This window comes from Mustela nivalis, assembly GCF_964662115.1.
Source record: "Mustela nivalis genome assembly, chromosome: 13".
Classification (NCBI taxonomy): domain Eukaryota; kingdom Metazoa; phylum Chordata; class Mammalia; order Carnivora; family Mustelidae; genus Mustela; species Mustela nivalis.
Window position 1 is genome coordinate 79,681,422 of NC_139032.1, and position 22,371 is coordinate 79,703,792.

The 22,371-nt window shown below is 40.8% G+C and overlaps 1 protein-coding gene across 1 annotated transcript in view; it reads right to left on the bottom strand.

The window, feature by feature from the left end:
- The window catches only part of MEGF9 (multiple EGF like domains 9), an 83,262-nt gene extending 66,475 nt beyond the window's left edge, over positions 1-16,787 (bottom strand). Inside the window, exon 1 of the mRNA XM_082694519.1 lies at positions 16,007-16,787. Coding sequence (XP_082550645.1) covers positions 16,007-16,589 — 583 coding nt within the window. The 5' untranslated portion in view covers positions 16,590-16,787. The remainder of the gene's footprint in view (positions 1-16,006) is intronic.
- Positions 16,788-22,371: the final 5,584 nt, after the last annotated feature.

Here is a 22,371-nt window from a genome sequence, read left to right on the forward strand (position 1 = left end):
GGCACAGCCCAAGGTCACACAGTGAGTGGCAGAGAAAATGATTCAAATCTAGGCAGTCTGGCTCTAGATGATAGTATCGCTCATAATAATAATAATTATTATTATTATTAATTTAGTTTGAACACAAGTTCTCTTTCAGCTTGACTAAATTGTCCTTTTGCTCCCTCCAGAAATCTAACCTCTAAAAGCCACAGAACCCTGGTCTGTAGTACCTCTCCACTACTCCGCTGCCCTTGTACAAATCATTCCATGATTATAGGCCCTCATTTCCTTATTTCTTCAAAGTGAAATACTAACTTCCCTAGGTTATTGTGCTTTTTAATATAAGATACAAGACTGTTTGTCCAAAAGCCTTTCTTCCCAGAATACATGCAGTCTCAGGATTTGGCTGGTTATACAAAAGGGGACAAAAAAAGTTTCATGTCAAGCAGGTATGGTACTTCAGGCCCTTTTTGTGGCTGGTGACTATTGTGGAAGGTCTGGGAAAGAATTCCAAATTGCCCTTTTCAGGTCATGCTTCTAAATGGAAGAGGTGAGCAGAGAATAATGAGGCCAGTTTTGGCCTCACATTGTATGTGCTCTACTTGGAAATTAAGCCAGAGTGTTTTGACTCGGCTGTCACATTCAAAGGTCTTTCTGACAGTGTCATTCCCAGAAATGAATAATTTATTATTTAGGGTTATACATTTGTTATATAAACATTTACTGAGGACCTACTACATCCTAGGACTAATCTAGGTTCTGGGGATACAGTGGTTAAAAAAAAGAAAGAGAGAAAGACAAAGACAAAAATCTCTGCCCTTATGGAACCTACATTCTGGTGGGTGTGAGCAGGAGGGTTACCCTTCAGATATTTATCAAATACTTGCTATGTGCTAAACAGTATCCTAGGCAGATGCTAGAGTACAGACATCAATAAAACAGCCTATAAGCTACTTGAGGACAAGGTATAGAGGAGTCATTTACAAAAACGAGTAATAGTTAAAATAAGAATGTAATCAAAGCAAGTAATCAAAGATAGATATATATATATATATATATATATATATATATATATATATATATATATCACACTAGACTGTATAAGGTACCATAGTATAGTATAGCAGGCCACGTGGGTGGTGTTTTTCAAGGACAAATACATTTCTCAGGCAAAAGAAAGGGATATGGTAGACATCTGTCATTGTTTGTTTCTGGCCACCTAGTATCATTGTATAATTTCCCACTATTTTAGAATCTGTTCCTATCTAGGGAAAGAAGCCTGGCTCTCCCATCTCAAAGGTTCGTAATGCCAAATTATTGTTCTCCCTGCCCTCCACCCCCACCTGCATCCAGGCCTTGAGCAAGTGTTTGAGGCTCCAACAATCCTATCCACCCTCCACTTGGAATGAGCAACTAAAGATTCCAAGAATGAGCATGAGGCCCCTTCTCTGGTAGCAGATGAGATGGTTACAGTATGGCAAGTGGCAGCAGTACTTGCTACTACAACATACCCACCGCCTAGTGTTAGTGTCAACAGTGCAAACAACAGCATCTAGCTCAGTGGTGGTGCCAGTGGCATATTCAGTGGACCTCCCTGGGACATGAATGAGCATTATCTTCAGTTCCACATCCTGAATTTGGTTCCCCTGGAGATTCTGTGAAATCTTCCATATCCTTTTAATAAATTCCACTTCTGATTAAATCAGCAAGCATTGGATTTTTATTGCTTACAATTAAGGCCTTTATTAAAACTGAACAGAAGGAGAATCCAGGCAGAGGGAACAGTATAAGCAAAAGAACAAGAGGCCAGTTAGTTAGCTTAGTGATTCAGAGAGAGGGCTCTGAGGCTAGACAGATTTGAATCTGAATCAAGGTTCTATATTGTACTAGCTATGAGCCATTGCTCGGTGTATTTAAACTTTCAAAGCCTTGATTCCTGCTTAGTAAAGTGGGGATAGTAGTGTGTATTTCTTAATAAGTTCTTTTGAGAATTAAACAAGGCCTTGATAACTCATTTAAAGCTCTTAGTATCACATACAGAACAAGACCTCCACAGGTGATTGCTTTATTAATAATAATGATGACGACAATAGCATGGTTTTTGGGAGAAAATATAAGCAGTTTTATTCTGCGGGGATTTAAAGCACAAGGAGAGGGGTGGTAGGAAATGAGGACAAAGACAGATTATGGAGAAGTTACAAGTCATAATAACAAACTTGGGTTATGGGCTGGGACCGCTCATGGTCATTAAATAGGAGAATTATAACGAAGTATAAATATCATATTTTAAATGAACTAGAAGATGATATAACCAGGATTGCATTGTATATATATATCCTCCACAGCTAGTTGTAGAGCTCAACCTGACACTGTACTTGTACACTGTAGGATGTAGTAATATAAATTGCTGTTATGGAGTCTTGATGTCATAAAAACTGAAACGATTTCTTTCTGATAAATACAAACTGTCCAAAGGTGTGCATATATATCATTCATCAATATGCCTTACAACTGGATCAGAAGGGGCTGGATCTATATTTGAAATAATAGTTTCTCCTTTATCTGATCTGAGAGACAATTAACCTTCTAGTGAAGAGGGAAGTTTATAAAATGGAAAGGAAGAATGCATCCTCAGGTGACCCATAGAACTATGAACCACATTTGCCAGTCTGAGATTCTTCTCTGACTTTAATGTAATCAAATATCACCTGCTATTTTTATAACATTGTTTTGCACTAGCATCTTGACCTAGAGTCCATATTAAGTTAAAGATGAAAGGCTTTATTGTCAAGTCAAGAACAATCAATACTACCATTTTGCAGTATGTGGCATATCTTGCCAAATGCTAATAAGCATTACATTGTCTGTATTAGCACTAATCCTTCTGGTGCTGATTAGACAGTCTTACAGTTAGTGTTCAGTTCTGCTTTCCATTTATTATGGTTGTCTACCTGTTTATTCTCATCTAATTTCCACCATTATTTCCTCTCCCCACCCTTACTCCACACCCATATCTACCTCCAAGAAACACTCTTTGATCTAATTTTGATTTTCCCAGTAGCTAAAAAAATCAAACCAGAGTCACTGTGCAATTCAAAATGAGTGCTGACAAGACAATGTATGGGCTTGCTGGGGGATGCTAAGGAAGGTGACAAAACAGAACCCAAAATGTGTTCTGTGCCCACTGAATGCTTTATTTCATTTCTGCTACTCCCATCTGCTTTGGCAACGCAGCATAGTCTAGTCAAAAGAAAAAAGCACAGACTTTTAAGTCAGACAGAGCTGGGTTTGAATTCTAGGCCAACACTCAGGAACCCTATTAGGTTGGCACTGTTATACTCATGTTACAGACGACAATAGAGAAGCCCAGAAAGCTTAAGTGACTTGCACTGTGTATATGCATGCTGTATTTGCCATACTTTCAAAAATATCAATGTGAAACCAATATAAAATTGAGTGGTCTTGTCTTTCTATAGGCCCCAGTCTGATTTTCACTTTACTGGGTCATTTGTGGCTAGGGATGAATATGTACAAAAGATCCCAGAGGATTAAACATCTGTCAGAACTGGACAATGGCTATTTCAGGGATTCCCTAGAGTCCCATCTTTGCATTTGCTTTTTGAAAAAAGCTTCCATTCAGTTCAGTTCTGAGAAGTACCATTACTGTGTATCTGGCAACATGGCACAGGATAATTCTGGCTCGATCTAGGCCACACCGACAGGACAGGAGGTAGCCTTTTGCATCAAGCAAAAGGTCCTACCTATACCTTAGAACCACTTGTTAGAAAAGGTTGATCTGTGACAATGTGCAAGCCTTCCTGATTACCAATATCTTGCCAATCTACAGACTATGTTAGAGAAGTCGGTAAATGTATTAATCTAGAACTGACAAAGTTCTCTCTGCTGTTTTTTAAATGCTGTGAATAGGTAATAAAAACAATATTAATAATAATAATAGTTATCTTTGAGTGTTTACTCTGTGCTGATTATTAAGCACTACTAAATCAAGGGTTTTTTTACATGCATTAATTTAATCCTCTCTCAATAACACTGTAGTTCATTACTATTTTGATATAAAAGTTATAGCCTTTTCTTCACAAAACTCAGAGAACAGAAATCATTATGTGAGGTGGATATCAGTTTCCTGGAGGCCAGAGCCATTTTTCTGGCATATTCTCTAACACAGCACCCAGGCCTTTTTTGGCAATATCTGAGCCAGGCAGATGGGCACTTTGACTTCCCTCATCATAGAATTGAAAATATCAAATGCCTGGCATGGTTCCAGACTGCTTTGGGCTTTTGAAGGCCACTTGAACCCAGGAAAAATCATGCTTGTTCTGGAACAGACACATGAGAAGTAGTTGTTAGTTTGGTTCTGACAAGGAGTACCAAGTCTCAAACAGAGCATCATATGGAAACTAACATCTCCATTCAAAACAGAGTCACATTCTTTTTGGTAATATGACAAATAATTTAAATGTGGTAAATTCTTTCCCATTTTAATCTGTAATATACTTGACATCAGAAGAGTGCTAAACCCAACTCACACATCTGTTTTCATAAAAAAATAAGTGATCTCATTTGTGAGATCCATTTGTGAGAAATGGAGCAATGTATGCAGTAATTAAATATTAAACTCAGTCAATAATAAAAAGCTTTATGGTTTAGTTATTTTTTCTGTAGCTATTAGGAAGCATCTAATACAGTAACTTGGCATTTAGAATTTGATCACTCAGATTACAGTATATCACCAATACTGCTACTCTCAACTTTGTTTGAAAAATGTCCGATTTTAAAAAGTTAAAATATTTGCACTAATTTTATTGTATTTATTATAAATATTTTCTGTTTAAGAGCAGTATCAGAGTAATACATCCACATAGAACTATCTCAATGGCAGAGAAGAGGGAAAAGTAAATATAGATGTAAAAAAATTCCATAATTACCATTAAAATGCTAACTTTCTAGTTATCTGGGTTCATTTTTTGTTTTTACACTTCTTTATATTTTCTAAAATGAACATATATTATTTCTATAATCATAAAAGTGGTTAAGTGAATCCCTTCTAAACAGCTCAGCAAAAAGTGATACTAAAGATCTACAAAAGAACAACTTATTTTATGTTTAATATGAGATAAAGATTTTATGTTTTATGTTCTCAAGGTAGTATGCAAAGAAAAATAATACGAAAGTATACCAAACTTTGGAAAATACTATTACGGTCTATAAATTATACAAATATGTTAATTACAAAACAGTATAAAATGTATTTTACATAAGAAAGCCACATATAAATGCATCTGTTTATTTCTTTGTTCTGTTTAGTCAAAACCTATCTTATCCACATTATATTATAAGCTATGAACCATGTAATCAGGAAAGAAAACAGGTTGAATTCTATAAAGCCACTGCACTTGAAAAAAGCCCACAGTAATTTGCAAGTGAGACTTTTCAAAAACCTTGGAAGACTGGAAGTAAGGAATAAGTTTCATTTTATAGCTAGAGAAACTAAGTAACAGAGCCATTTTTTTAAAACTGTATAAAGGAACATACAAAGTGAACAGAAAGGCAAACTGGGATTTAGTTCTAACTGCTATTCTACTGATTAGCTAAACCATTTAGCCCTGCCTTCGTGGACAAGTTGAAGCAACAAACTAACTTAGAAACTAAAACCAGTTGAACAGGATAGGTTTGCAGGCAATACACCAACAATTCAGTATAATAATACCCAACAGCTAGATTGCTTTGTGTTTTTGGTACACTTTATAACTATTCATTAACCCACACAACATCAATGGATGGTGGGGCTATATTGTTAATGCAGTTCATAGAGAATGAATAAGTAAAAACATACTATAGGATTATAATGACTGTAAAATCAAATGAGAAAACTACAGCAGAAAAAATCCAATGCTTTCCTCTAATCAAACTTCAATCCACAAATAAAACAGGATAAGTTTGTTGAAATACCAAGCATCCCTTCTTTTTCCTTATTATTTCCATTAATGCTTCCCAAACTGAATATAACATCCCAAAAATGATAGATGAGACTGAAGAGAACCTAAAAACTACTCAGTTCATCCAATCTCCTTCAGAGACAACAACATCTAAACTTTCTCTGGGATATTTTTTAAGGATTACACTTTTAAAAATCATTTCCAAAATTAAAAGGATCAGAGAATATAATGTTCTCCTTATATTTAACCATGTTACTCATAATTTCTTGGTTTTGCGAGTAAAAGTAAAGTGAAAAAAAGTAAAAAGTACTTAAAAAAAAAGTAAAAGCACTCAATTTTTAAAAATAAATAATAAAAGTCTAGCAAGATTCCTGGTAATATGCCAGTTTCTAGGATGCATCTAAGACTGAAACAAAAGTTACAAAAATGAGTTATCTAAAGAGTCTACAATTTACTAAGCAAGGTTATTTAACATTCTACAGGCAGGTTGAAAACATTCCTACTCCTATCATTTTCCTTATGACTAGGCAGAATACATTCCTTTTTGTAATTGAATAAATTTCCCCTTCCCTCAGAGCTTAGTTGTCTCCCTGGCAAGGATATCATATAGAACAGCTGTTGTATTACCAGTATAAAAGCAATCCCAGCTGATCTAATTGCAAAACATATGGACAGAATGAAACCAAACTTTTGGGGGCTCTGTATCTTTAAAAGAAGAAATAATCAAAACTCTTCTATTGGTAAGAGCTGTGAACAATGTTATGAATTCAAATTTTGCACAATTTAAACCAGATATACTTCACTAAACTACTAATTAATTTGAAGTGGATGTATGTATTACATCTCCCAAACAGAATAAGACAGATAAAGAACGAGCTCCGTTTTCAGCCTTTACTAAGATCTCAGTTAAATATCCCCTAGAGGTATCAAATTGTAGATATGTTGATCCGACCCTATGTTTAAAATTTGTCAGTCCTCAGGAATTGTTTCCTTTCTTGCGTATTGTCTTCAGTAATCTATTTTCTTCAGAACCACAACTCAAAGAGAACAATTATCTCTGATGCAGATCAAAATTGCTGAGTCAATGTCAAGAATTAAAAATTAAACTAGCCCTGGTGATATCACCTGACTTAATCTCACATAAATAAAAGCTTGTCATAACTTTTTATTCATTCTTCCCATTTTATTCATTTATTTTTTATGACTATAAAATTAAAATTGGATATATTCATTGGGAAAAAAAAAGCCCTTGGAAAATTCAGAAAAACACAATTTAAATGACCCATAATCCCATTACTTAGCTTTAGCCACTTCATATTTTGGTGTGTTTCTCTTTTCCTACGTATATTGCTACTAAACATAATGTAAGTATTTTAATGCCTGCATAATAGTTCAGAGATTGCCATAATTTCTTTATCACAGAAGTTTAGAAGAATTCCTATTTCAAAAATCTTTACTGAAAGAACAAAACGAGTATGTAAACCAAATGAGAGTGGAACTGATTCAAGTGTGAACAATGATGTAGGAGTGAGAGGTGAGGGTTGGGAGGAGGGCCCAGAAGTAGACCCACTTGGTCTCCTTAGTCCCTCTACTGGCTCCCAAACACATTTGAGGAAACTCAGGTCCCCCCAAACAATATAGTTTAAAAACCACAAATCTAATCTACCTCTCTCATTTTACAGAAGAAATTTCTTGCCCAAGATCCCAGAACTGGTGAGAGAACTGAGAAAGAACGTTGGGTCCCATGGCTTACAGACAAACGCTCAACTTCTCCAATTTAGCTACTCTCTCTACATAAGTCTTCAGATGTTCATTTGCCTACTGCTCTTCTTCCTTCACTAAGATAAATAGAAGGAACAAAGTTAGGTAAAAAAACTGAGTAATTAATGTAATTTGCTAGATCTCAAAGAACTCCACTTACCCTAAGTACGTTTCATACTCTCTCTGTGAGTGAAGGATAAAAGGACAAAAGTTCATTTCAAAACTGAGGAAAAAGACCATGAGATTACAATATTTTCCCCAAGAATACACTGCTGAGTATAGTATAGCAACAAACCATTCCCTCTTCTTCACTCATTCAATCATTAAATATTTATTGAGACTGATTGGGGCTGGACCCTGGGAACATAATTGTGAACAAAACAAACAGAAATCCCTGCCCTCGTGGACTTTATAAGCCTCATTTGTTTGAATAAGCTACTTTAACCCTCTGAATCTCTATATTTGCCATCCAGAAAGTAAGAATAATAATATTGAACTACTGCTTTGTTGAAGAGTTAAATGACATGATATATGGGGAAACAATCCTGATAGGTAGCCAGGCATATAATAATATGCGCTCAATTAACATTAGTTACTATTCCAGCCTAAGTGTCAAATATCAGGAAGTGAGAAGTGAGAGTATCAAGTCTCTGTGCTACTAACACACTGATTTGAGGGAATACACCTGAAATAGTATATTAAGGTAATTCCAAACAGATTTCTACACTAGAAAGAAAGTAAATAATATATCAATCTGGGGAAAAAAAGGATATTTACATGAGCCCTCCCATCAAGTACTGTAGTTCACCTTGTCATCTACATCACACTTGTTTTCAACAACCACAGAGTGTCTGGCAAAGAAAATATAAAGAAATCCTCAGGGGCACCTGGGTGGCTGTGTTGGTTAAGCCACTGCCTTCGGCTCAGGTCACGATCCTGGAGTCCCAGGATCATGTCCCTTATCGGGCTCCCTACAGGGAGTCCGCTTCTTCCCCTGACCCTCCCTCCCTCTCATGCTCTCTCTCATCTTCTCTCTCTCTCTCTGAAATAAACATAAATCTTTAAATAAAGAAGAAGAAGAAGAAGAAAGAAAGAAATCCTCATCTTCACATACCATTTTTCCATCCTGTAATTATGGGCAGCAAATCAGTCAAAGATTTATATTCAACAGAATAAACCTAAAAGACAACAGTTTGAAATACAAAATATCAAATGTGAAACCCACAAAAACCTGCAAAGGTTAGGTCAATATTCACCAGTTATAGTGAATATTATAACAGAGGAAAGAAATTAAGCTTTATTCACACACACACACACACACACAGAAAACTCAACAAAATATGAATGTCTTGGATACTCTAAGAATACCTTATAAACTGTAAAGTACTGTATACTTGTTAATTATTAGAAGCATTCTGTTCACAATCAACTTTAGATTTCTACAAAGGAAATTCTGTCATTCAACAGATCAAACATTTGTTTCTCAACCAAATTAAACCTTTCATATTGGTATGAAGCCCAAATCCACCTATCCAACAGAAACAACTTATATTATTTGTAAACAGAAAAATACATTTGCTACTTATTCAAAGTATTTAATTTTTTTGAAGCAGATAATTTCTGTTGTGACAAGGTTGTTGGTTATTTTTTCTGTATTATTCCTTGGGAGAAGAAAGGAAGACAGAAAGACAGACAAAAATCTGGGCAATAAAAAAAGAGCCCAGAGTGAAAAGAAAAAACTTTCCTCTCATTATTTTCATATAAAGAATTAATATCATGTCCTGAAAACTATATAAATTATGACACTTTCTTCTCAAATGGGCTTAATAATCTAAATTAAATAGACTAAAAACAAATCCATAGGAAAAAAGTCAAAGTCACAGAGAAAGACAGACAGGTTTTGTTCAAAGTGCAAAGTGTTCAACCCTGTGCACCCTGTTACCAGGCCATCTTCAAGGACATCTTTTGTTCCTCCAGAGAGACTTCTTGGAAGAATTGGGCTTTGAGAAAGCACTGAAGGAGGACAAAGTGGTAAATTGTTAAATAGAGAGGATAATTTGATTCCTTAAAGAACATGAAAGAATGGATGGGGCTAAGAATGAAAGACAAGAGTGAGAGGGACATATAGAGGAATTTGAAGTGAAAAAATGAGCAAGGAGAACAGAGGAAAGATTTTGGTTTTTTTGTTTTTGTTTTCTGTTTTCTTAATGAGGGAAAAATAATGGGGAAAGGTTTTTTGGTGTTTTGTTTTGTTTACAATAGTACTTATCTGTGAAACAGTAGCATAACCAGAGGGATTATTTTGACACAAGTTTATCATATGTACTTAGAAGAGACATCTATGAGGATAATTCTTTTGAATAAGCCTTTTCTGTGATCAAAACATATAGGTGTCCAAACATTATCGTTTTCACCACAATTTTTAAAAATCTCCCTTCAAAATTACTAGTGTAGTCTGGGTAGTTGTTTCCAGTGAAAAACAGATAAACCAAAATACGTACTTGAAAAAGACTAAATGACCACAGAAGAGGTGCCTGTAACATAATCTCAACATTAGTAATAAAGATTTTTATATCACATCTATAGTAAATAAACAAAAATCAAGATCAAGGCAAAAAGCATGAATTAAAGCTCTTTATAATGAAAAATGTCATCTAACACTGTCTTTCAGCTAACCAAGATCTTATATTTCTATTCTCCTCTGATCTATTAAGTGCCCCAGAGCAGTAATCTCTCTACCCATAATATACCCATCAGTAAAAACAGTACTGTGATACTTTTCTTCCATTCTTTTTATATGGGTGCCAGAACGTCTGGAAGTTAATATGTACATGTTTAGAAATGCTGAGATGAAAAGTAATGCACACTTTAATTTTATGGGTCTTTAAAAAAAAACTCAAAATAAAAAGACCTGGTCAGATTATTTCAATGTGTACATTTTCAATTAGCCAGAAGGCTTCCTGGGGTTGTAATTCAGAAGATTTGAAACTAATGTTATGGAGTTTAACTATGCTATTCCAAAAATAAATCAGACTAAGGAATTTCTGCAGAAAGCTAGGCACTTAAGCCAGGAATAAGATACAGTAAATTTGAGAAGTCCCTGGGCCTGGCCCTAAAATGAGTACAGACAAACTTCTCTATCACAGACCATATTAAAATTGAATCAAAGGAAGATTTAGAACTACAATTTAAAATCACAGTTGTAAAACACCGCAAAACTGAAAATTTAAGGAGGTGAATGAATAGCATACAATGGAGTGAAGAGAGTAAATGCCAGTAGAACAGTAGACATTTTCTCAGATTGGTATCAAAGGACCAATAATTTTTAGCAGACCAGCTTCCTTCTCTTCTCTTCTAGAACCAGAATGACTACGTTTGAATCTAGGTTCTGCCATAGCTGGGCTTCTGTGAGCCCCAGTTTCTTTATCTATAAGGATAACAATAGTATCTAACTCAATTGTACCTAACTGTTGTGAAGATTAAATAAATTGGTATGTATAAAGTGCTCAGAACACGGCCTGAAACATAGTAAATACGATATGTGTTTGCAATTACTGTTACAGTGGTCCATAAGCCCTCAGACCTGATGCCAAGTATCAGAAGACCCAAAAACCAAAATTCTTTCTGTAACTCATTTGGCAGCAAAACCTGACCCAAACACATGCAAGGTTATTTACAGTCTTTATTTAACCCACTCACTGTAAATATACATGCTGCAAATTTTCTTTTTTTTTTTTTTTGCTGCAAATATTTTGCTACAAATTTCTTCATTTTGCTGCAAATATCTTCCATGTATTTGATCATAAGATGCTGCCCCAGACTTCACTGGGGTACATTTATTAAATTCCTAAAATCCAAGGGAAAAAAATTAAAGTTCTGAAACACATCAAGCCCCATAGGTTTTGGATAAAAGATAGTGGACCTACATTACCTCTGGAGCCTGAACAATTTCTATGTCCCTAAAACAAATGGTATCTTCTTAAATAAACACAAGCAAATGATGCTCCGTACCTACAGCAATTTTTTTTTGGATTTTAGGAGGAAGAAAATTTTAGGAGGAAAAAAATTTTAGGAAGAAGAAAACATTACCCGGTATAGTTAGGAGGGCCCTGCATTCCCAGAACGTTCCTCTCAAACAAAATCCAATTGTGATATTTTATTTACTTGTCATACCAGTCAGAAAAGCTCTTGAAAAGCTCTAAATTCTAAGGCTTGCTTAAACAAGGCTTATTCTCTTAACTTAGACCATAAATAAATGATTAAGATTCTTTGGGGGCAATAATGTGCCCTGAATCATGCATACCAAATCATCACAGAACTTTAAAGCTAGAAGAGACCCTTGAGAACTAAACTATTACTCCTTCCCTTCCAAACTATCTTATAATCCATAAATTTGCTCTACCCTGTGAGGTAAGAATAACCTGCTCTAACTTGTCCTTAGACTCTGTCTATAGGAACACCCTGTAGGTGAATGTGAATAAACTGGGTGGGGTACACTAACAGACTTGGGATCTAAAAGGATGGCTTGAATCTAACATAATACATCTACATGTCTGGCAAATGTCTCAGTTCATACTTTAGAAAATAACAAGAATTTCCCAGCCTGGAATGAAGAAACAGTCATCTAGTACATGTTTTGTTTTGTTTAAAAAAAAAAAAAAATCGGCTTAGCTATCTTAATGGACTCAATGAGTCAACAACATAATGTGGCTGCCCCAAAACGGTACTGTAATTAGGAACTAACTACATCAACAGTAGTATAGCATCCAGAAGGAACGAGGTAACTGCCCTCTCTACTGCAAGCTAGTTAGACCATATCTGGAGTATTATGTTCAGCTCGGTGCTCCACGCTTTGGGAGAGACGCAGAAAGATGAGGACAGTGAGGGAATGTGAAACCATGTCACATAAAGAACAGTTGAGGGAGCTAAAGTTATTTAGTCCAGACTCTGAGACAACACGCTCACTATCCCCAAGCCCCTGAAGAACTGTCATGGCACAGAGAGAGACAGAGAGAACAGACTTGCTCTGCATGGCTCCAAAGGACAGAACCAGAACCAACTGGTGTTAACAACAGAGAGAAAGATTTCAGCTAACTCTTGGAAGTACTTCTTAAAATGTAGAGCCACACTAAGAGGTAGTGGCTTCTAAAGTCCTATCTAACCCTAAAGGTCCATAGTTTAAAAAATCAGACACTTGTCATCACTTTAATCTCTTACTGCTGGTAACCACCATCCTCTGGCATCACAACCTCTCCCTTAACTCTTCTTAAAATGTCCTACCCAGCCAACCAATCAGCCAAATGTTTTGCGAAGCCTGTGGGAGGAAAATGCCTGTTTGCTGGGCAATTAGTTTCAGTTTGCAGATCAGTGTCCTTATAAACAAAAGAGGGCCCTAGCTGAGGGGCAGGCAAGAGGTCTCAGCTAGACCTGAGAAATGAAAGAAATTCTTATGAAATCAAAGAGCAGGTAGAAGACTCATCTAATTACATAATATATTATCAGTGGCATTCAGTCCTTACAGGAACACTAAAATAAAATACCCAGTACAATCATCTTCCCAAATGCCAGAGAATCCAACTCTGCAAATCAAACTAGGTATCTCAAGATCAGTTAGAAGCTTTCCTTCTGTCAAAGAGATGTGGGTACTGTTTGAAGTAGACTAGAACCCATGCTCAGATAAAAAGGTCATCCTTGATTGCATCACACTGTAAAGCCAAAACTACATATCAACAGGCCCACAAAGTGCAGTTCAGCTGCTGAGAACTGGACATAGGCAATCCATAGTGCATTCACATCAAAAAAGTAAGAACTGTGTTATATTTAAGACACAGAAGAGCTACCAAAGTTGGACAGCCTTCTAAAACTTTTGCCACCCAAAGACCATGATAGACAACAGTCAGTTAGCCTATGGAAGTTACTAGAGGCTTGAACAGTTCAGATGGCGCCTGTTACTCAATCCAGCTTTACTTCACTTGAAATTGGATTCTCTGAAACTCCAACTGAAGTATTGGAGAATTTGTCCATGATGGGCTTAACAAGAACACATTCTTCCCTGTGCTTTTTAAACTGAACCCCCAAAGCAATCTAAATGTCCATAAGTAAAGGATTGCTTTAAAAAATTATTTTATGCTTATACCAAAAAATGCAACTGTTAAGAAGAATAAGGTAGGTCTTAAGTATGGACATGGAAACAAATTCACGATATATAGTTAAGTGAATACAGCAAGCTGTAAAAACTGTATGTGTAAAATTATTTTGAGGTTTTAAAACTATTTTTAAGAACCGTCTGTGTATGTATGTTCATATATGCCCAGAAAAACATTTGAAAAGAGATCTGTTAACAGTAGTAACCTCTAGGGACTGACTGGAACTAGGAAGCAGTAAAGGAGTGACTTTCACTTTTTCCTTTGTAGACTTCTTGTTGTTTGTATTTTTTGGAAGTAAAGGTTAACTTTGTGATTTAAAAATAGCAATACAAAAATAATAAAGGTAAAATAACATCAATTATACAGACTTATTTATCATATACTAACCACTCAAAATAAGTAATCTTGCTACTACTTAAATTCTACTGTGTGCTTCAAACTCTGGAAAACCTAACTCATCCTTTTTCTATTATATTTTACTACAACAAAAAAAAAATTATCACAGTACTACTAGGTTTCTCAAAAAAAAAAAAATTGTAGTCATAAGGATAACTAACACACACATGGTGCTTTTACTCTGTACCAGGAACTGTTCTAAGCACCATAAATGTATTAACTTAGTTAATCTTCACAGCAATCCTATGAAGTAAGTACTATTATTATCTTCATTTCACAGTTGAAGAGAGGTTCAGTGACCTGACCAAGATTACGCGGTTAATAAGGGGCAGAGCTAGGATTCAAACCTAAAAATGGACTCCAGAGTCCATACTCTGAACCACTGCACTTCCTGTCTCTTAGTAATATGTCAATCTCTCTATACCAGAGCCAAAAAAGGTTACAGTCAAAATCCCACTAGTTAATATACTCCTTCAAGCTAGAAGAGATGCCAACTTAGCTTTTTATGGTTGAATAATCTGCATTCCTACTGATGTCAATGCCACGCTCCAACCCAAGATTCAAGACGGTATTAAGACTCATAATCATGTGGGAAAACTCTCCACAAATTCAATTATAGTCCAAAGTCCATACCTGACTCTACAGCAAATCACTGAGCCTAAGAATTAGGTCAGAGATCCATTACTGTAAGAACAGCTTGGCAAATAGTTTGGACAAATCTCCACCCCAACGTCGGCAAAGGAATTCAGAAACTCTTGTCCGAGGTCTTGACAAGGGAGTTTTTATTTGTTTCGTTCCAGGCCCGTTTTAGATTAAAAGGAGACAACAACAGGAGTTGTCTTCAACTCTGCTTGAAGACTCCAGTCAGGAGGAAGAAGGGCCTGTTTTCTATGCGGACTCAAAACAGACACCGGCATCTATCAGCATCCTCCAAACTGAACCTTCCAACTTAAGGAGGAAAAAAAAATGGGCGTCCCTGCTTAAATTGTGCATTGGTCCAAACCTATTGACCTTGTAATTGAGGAAGGAAAAAATGGTGCAAGGAAGGGATTTAACCTAATTTATAGGCATGCTCAACCTAGATACACACCTGTCCCAGATGACCTATTGAATCCACTTATTTGCAGGGAAAACACGGATTACAATGTCTTCCCCCCCCCCTTGGTCTGTCCAACTGTGGTAAACAAATTCCTCAGTAGCTCTTCCACCTGTCACATGCACGTTATACATATATGCACTGTGTGTACATGCGTGCACACATTATACACACACACACACACACACACACGGACGAATGAGCAAGCACACGGAGGGTTCGGAAGGAATCCCTTCTACTCAGTTTTTGACCCATTTGTTGAAGGAGGTACTATTCTGGCTTTCAAACTTCCCGAAATAACCCAGGCGGAGAGGCAGGGTGAATGAACCGAACCCAAAAGTTTGCGCCCATTCAGGGTCTCTGACAAAGGCCCGAAAGCCCGGTTTGGAAGGAGATGCGATGCCTTCCACACCGCAGCCGCCCCCCTCCCGGGGAAGCCCAGCCCGGGGTTGGGAGGGGTGGGGGGGGACAAAAGACTTTCCAGATTGGGGAGGGGGAGGCGTTCGAGCTGGACCTCGAACCTTCCCCTTGGGAGTCCAAATCCGGGGAAACTTTGGGGTGAGGAATGATCAATTCCGGGCACCAGCCCAAGCCTGGAGGCCGGGGGCTGGGGTGAGGGTGGGCAGTCGCGCCGCGGGGTGCAGCCGGCGAGGGGCGCGGGGACTCACCTGGGGGAGGGGCGGAGGGGGCCTCGGTGGCAGGTGGGGTGGGCGGGACGCTGCTGCCGCCCGGGAGCTCCGGGGTCGGGCTCAGCCGAGTGGTGGGCGCCGGGAGGGTGGTCGCAACGGGGGTGGTCGGCGCCGGGCCAGTGGTCGTCGAGAGGGTGGTCGGCGCGGGTCGGGTTGTCGCGCGAGGGGCGGTCGGAGTACGGTCCGCCGCCGGAGGGGCGGTCGGCGAGGGGCTGAGCGGCGCCTGGAAGGTGGTCGAGGCGGGTCCGGCCGTCGCCCGAGGAGGGGTGGTCTCCGGGGACTGGGCTGACGAGGACGCCGCCAGAGGCTGGTGGACCGTAGTGCGCGGCGCTCCGGTCCTCGGGGCCTGGGCCGTGGGAGTCGTCGCCTTAGAGAAAGGGCGACTGGGCTCGCCCCGTATCCCCGGGCCCGGAGACGCGTCCACCTGCCCCGCGGCCCCGCCGCCACCGGTGACATTCCCCGCCGAGGTAGCTGAGGCGGCGGCGGCGGCGGCCCAGCACAACAGGGCGAGGACGCCCAGGCTCGGCAGGCTCCTCATGGCGCGCTCGGCTCCGCCATTCATTCATTCAGTCATTCAGTCGGTCGGTCAGTCATCTTCTCCTCCCTGCACTCGGACCAGGGAAGCCGCCGCAGCCGCCACCGCCACCGGGCGCACCATCGCCACCTCCCTCTGACAGGCGGCCGGCCCCGCGGGCGGGCCCCAGCGCGGAGGGAGCGACCCGGCCGAGCGCGGACAGCCCGCCCTCCCCGATTGGCAGTCTTGTCGACCTATGGGAGGCCACGCTGGCCCACGTGATCCGCCCGCTTCCCGGCCTCTTTGTAGCCCCGCGGGCCAATCAGAGGGCGTCGAGGGGAGGGGGCGGTGTTAAGGCGGGAGGAGGGTGGTGCGAGCCCCTCTCCAGCCCTTCGGGCTCGCGGCAGCCCCGGCTTTGTCTGCCCGAGGAGCGGGGCGCGGGCCGCGGGCATCGGGCGACGCCGAGCAGACAAAGGACGCGCCCCGCGCGGCAAACGCCGGGGCCAAGTCGTCTGCTCCACTGGGCGGCGAGGGCGACCCGGGGCGGGGAATCCGCTCTCGGGAGCTTCCCCGCCCTCTTGAACAATGGGGCGCCGGCGCCGCACCCGGACTCGGGTGGAGACTGGGCTGGAACCCCCACAATGGGCGAGGGCGGCAGCAGCGAGGATGTAGAGCTCAGCATTGCTTGTGCTGCCCGAGAATGCCTGACCTCGGCCCTGCGATGTCCGCCCTGCCGTTCCCATTTCAGGGATGGGGAAACTGAGGCCCATGCTGAGGGCCCCACTGAGCCAAGACCCAGGCCGGGACCAGACACCTGCTGTGGGCCTCGGCGCCGTGCCAGGCGGGACCGGGGTAGTAGAGACCCCCCCGGCAGCCGAAGGTGCAAGCTTCCCGTGTAGTGGAGACAGACTCACGTGCACACTTTGCCCTGACCCTGCACCCCAACCCTCCCCACGGAACAACAGGCTCGGATGGGGTTTGAACCTCAGCGTCCTGTTTCCTGCTGAGCGATTTTGTGGCCTGAGCGCAGTTTTCTCACCTCTAAAATGGGCATGATAGACACAGAACACCCCCACACCTCCTGTCACAGAGATGATGTGAGAATTCAGTAATGCACTGAAAGAGTTTAAACCCAGTCCCCGGCTCGCAGTAAACCCTCTTCAATGCTCACTAGGCGCAGGGTACTGTGCTCGGACAAGTCCCACGCCCCAGCCCTGAAGTGTCCTCAGCCGCCTGCCCACTGCAGGGATTGGGGTGGGTCTGATAGCAGAGCTTGGCCCCGGGTGACACCAAATCCTGTGTAAAGCTGGAATTCCGACGCGCAGCCTCGCGCCAGGATCCAGAGCCTGCTCAGGCGCTGCGGCTTCTAGGGAGAGCCAGGCCGGGCGGGTTTGTCATCTGACAGGGCTTAATCCCAGCCCCAACGCCAACCCATTCCTGGCCTCTCCTACGGGATGCTTGCCTTTGTGCATGGTTTCCCATTAGTCACTGGCCTCCAACCAGAAAGGCCGGATGAGATTTGTATGTGGACTTGGGTACATGTTAATCTAAAAACGCGTTTATTCACCTGCGTGAGTAGTAGGTGGGGAAAGGATCTGCACAGGCTTGTGGATGAGCATAAACATCTTTGTGAGTCTGTACGTCTGAGTATTATATGTGTTTGTGTGAGTTTATGAGACTGGCGTCTATTTTGTGTCTTGTGTGCTTTACGTATCTGCACACGTACTGGTGTATGTTTTATGGGTATTTTCTGCAGGGTTAGTTTCTTTTTATTTCTGAGCATATATGGGTGTGTGTGTTGGTAGGTCTGTCTATGTATGGAAGAGGACTGCAAAATGAGAGGGGTGTGTGTAGGTGTTCTGGTTTCAGACCAATATTTAGCAAATGCAAATTAAGATTCTGTTTTTACTTCTCTTGGGTAAGGACGTGGACAGGTCAGCCCCTTCCCCATGTCCTCCTGCTGATTCTTCCTAGCCTTCCAAACCCCAACCAAAATACCATATCCTTTAAGAGACTTTCCTGGAATTAAACACTCCATTCCCATCTGCCGATGGCCCTTTGTTTATTCATTGATTATAGTCCCAATCTATCAGTCTATCTCTCCCCTGCCTCTTCCTGAAAGGATTAAGAATGGCTTTCAGAAATGTATACAGTAGGATAAATTGAACTGCCCACCCGGCTTTTTTTACTTCTCACAGGCACGCATCAACCATTAATACTAAAACTTGCAATTTATGTGTCTGTCCCTCCCATTAGGCTGTTCTCTCTGTTCTTAGTGCCTAGCAGGGGTAATATGTGTGAGCACTAATCCATGCTGATAAAATTGAATTAAATTGAAAAGAGATGGTGCCATGGAAAGAACTCATAGAGTCAGACAGACCTGGCTCATGATTTCGCCAGCTATGTAACCTTGGAGGAAATATTTTACCTCTCCGAGTCTTAGTTTTCTCGTCTATAAAGTGAGGTCAGTAAATTATGTCTCACTTAGGGGAGCTGAGGATCGAAGAAAATTTTTTCACAGAGTCCGGTATACCGAAAGTGCTCAACCTGTGTACGTTCATTTTTCCTTTAGACCAGTGCTGACTTTGAGCCTTGTTGGCTGAAGGGCCACGACAAAAACCTGTGTCATAGCTTCCCCATCAGGTGATCATGGTCTGATGGTTGCCCTACAAGCTATCCACAAGTGATAGCTGAAAAAGCTGGGCTGGCCCTAAGATGTGCTAGATCAGAGATTCTCTGGCAGTAGGGAAGAAAAGCTGATGCAGCTTCTTTGCCTGGAGAATCACAGAGAAAGACTAGAAGCCCTTACCAAAGTGCCAGCACTCTGCCTCAGACAGGGATATGACCAGGCTTCTAAAATGGGTTAATTACCCTGTAATGTGTCTAGAAAATGTTGAATTATTTTGAAAGCTAATTGAAGTGGATAAATGTCAACTCATTCAACAATTAATTCTTTAAGTTTTTTGCTCTGCCTCTATCTCTAAACCACAAGATAACTTTTTTTTTTCATTTCTTAGGAATAATAATTTTGTGTTGAAAAATCAGAAACACTAAGGGCACCTGGGTGGTTCAGTTGGTTAAGCTGCTGCCTTCAACTCAGGTCAAGATCCAGAGGTCCTGGGATCCAGCCCCAGGCCAGCTCCCCACCCAGCAGGAGTCTGCTTCTCCCTCTCCCTCTGCTCCTCCCCCAATCACGTTCTCCAGCCCTGCACCCCCCTCCAAACCGCTCTTGCTCTCTCTCTCAAATGAATAAATAAAATTTCTAAAAAATGAGAAACACCTTAAATATCCAATATCAGACAAGGTATTATTATGTCTGTTCAATTTAATCATATAAAGTCATTGTAAGGGGGGATCTGAAGACAGTATAGTAAATATTCAAAATAGGTCATTGAGCTCTTATTGTGCTAGCATTACCCTAAAAGCCACACATGCAATATTTTGTTTAATCAAACAAAGAACCCCAGGAAGAAGGCACTATTACTATCCTTATTTTACAGATAAGGAAACTAGGGCACAGAGAGGTTAAGCCACTTGCCCAAGGTCACTTAGTAAGTGGCATAGCCAGAAATCAAACTGAGGCTCACCAGCTCCAGTAGCTCCCTTAACAACTATGCTGTAATGGGAAAATGCTTATGATATAACGTTAAGAAGAAAAGAGGGGGGGAAATATAGCTGTGACTCTATCTATAACGGAATGTTGGCTGGCACTTTTCCCGTTGCTCCAGACCTGTGGCTAAAACCCAGGGCTCTAAGAAGAGCTGACAACCCACCCATGACACATGGGGCCACTAGACTTACTAACGAGGGGCCACGGAATAACAGGGTCAGAGGGGACCTTGTCAGAGCAGATGAGCAGCCTGAACTTTCTCCTGCAGACAATGGAGATGCTGTAAAGTGCCCCATCTGATTCTTCTTTGTAAACTCAGTACCCAGCACGATGTCGATGTCCTATATGCAGGACAAGGATTGTTGGTGGAGGGGAGCCTGGGTCAGGGGCAGAGTGGGTCGGGCAACCTGACTCTTGGTTTCGGCTCAGTCATGGTCTCGGGATTATGGGATAAAGCCCTGCATCTTTCTCTCATTTTCCCTCTCCCCATCCCCCACTCTGCTCTCTGTCTCAAATAAATAAATAAATAAATCTAAAAAAAAAAAAAAAAGAGGAATTGTTTGTTGAACTAAATGGAGTCTTAGTGAGTGGCAAACACTGTCCTTGGAGTTCTGCACTCATAATGTATTTATTTCCCAAAGATAGGGCTGTCCCATACTTGAAAGAACAGGAGGAAGAGGAGTCTCTTAGAGGTAAAGGGATTTGCCCAAGATCTACCCAGCTCCAAAGCCCAGGCTCTTCTTGAGACTCCACCATCCATTAATGTGGCCACTATGTGTTGCACATAGTAGGAGGCCGATGAACACATACTGGAAAAAAGGACACATACACATGAAATTTTACCCTCCTATAAGAGCAGAATTTAAGAAAAAGGAAGCTTTAGGAGTTCCTGGGTGGCTCAGACATTAAGCGTCTGCCTTCGGTTCAGGTCATGGTCTTAGGGTCCTGGGATTGAGCCCTGCATCGGGCTCCCTGATTGGTGGGAAGCCTGCTTCTCCCTCTCCTACTCCCCCTGCTTGTGTTCCCTCTTTTCCTATCTCTCTGTCAAATAAATAAGTAAAATCTTTTTTAAAAAGAGAGAGAGAGGGGCGCCTGGGCGGCTACAACGGTTAAGCCTCTGTCTTTCGCTCAGGTCATGATCTCAGGGTCCTGGGATTGAGCCCCCCCATCGGGCTCTCTGCTCAGCGGGGTGCCTGCTTTCCCCCCTCTCTCTGCCTGCTTCTGCCTATTTGTGATCTCTCTCTCTGTCAAATAAATAAATAAAATCTTAAAGAAGGAGAGAGAGAGAGAGAGAGAGAGAGAGAAGCTTTGGGAATATGAAAAGAAGAGAAACCATAATAAAATAATAGACACAGCTCAGCAAAATAACTTCATCTCCCAGATTCCAATAAAACATGGAAACTTTCCCCTTTCTGGTTTCATTGAAACAGCAATGCTGACATGGACAATTTCTAATCCTCCCGGAGCCTGGCCTCCTATCAGATGTGGCTAAATGCAAGATTTGGCATCATCTGCAGACAACTTTTGGATTATTGGGGCCTCTATTAACAAGGCTACCCAGCAAAGGACACTAATAGAAAACTCACAAAAGAAGTACAAATGGCTACAAAACATGAAATGTTGTATATTCAACCTCAGTAGTCAAATACATGCAAATTGACACAATGAGTTCCCTTTTTTCAAAAAACTGATCTGGCAAGAATTTTTAAAAACTGATAATATTTGCAATAACATTTGCTCCCTCAGTCTGTTGATAAGAATGTAAAGTGATAGAACTTCTCCAAGAAATCTTAAAAGATGTCTGTGATCTTTAATTATTTCCACTTTTAAGAATATATCCAAGGGAGGGGCCCCTGGGTGGTTCAGTTGTTAAATGCCTGCCTTCGGCTCAGGTTATGATTCCAGGATCCTGGGGTGGAGAGCCTGGAATCAGACTCCTTGCTCAGCCGGGAGCTTGCTTCTCTCTCTCCTTCTGCCTGTACTCCCTCTGTTTATGGTCTCTCTCTCTCTCTCTCTCTCTCTCGTCAAATAAATAAATAAATAAATAAAGACTTATACACAAAAAATGTTCATCAGAGTGTAATTGATAATAGTGAAGATTAGAAAAATCTGAACAGGTCACAGTGAAGGATAGGTTAAGTACTTTGTGTTATATGACTTCTCTATGTTGAGCCACTGTACATTATTTTTAAAATGACATGCATGAAGGAAAAGCTTACA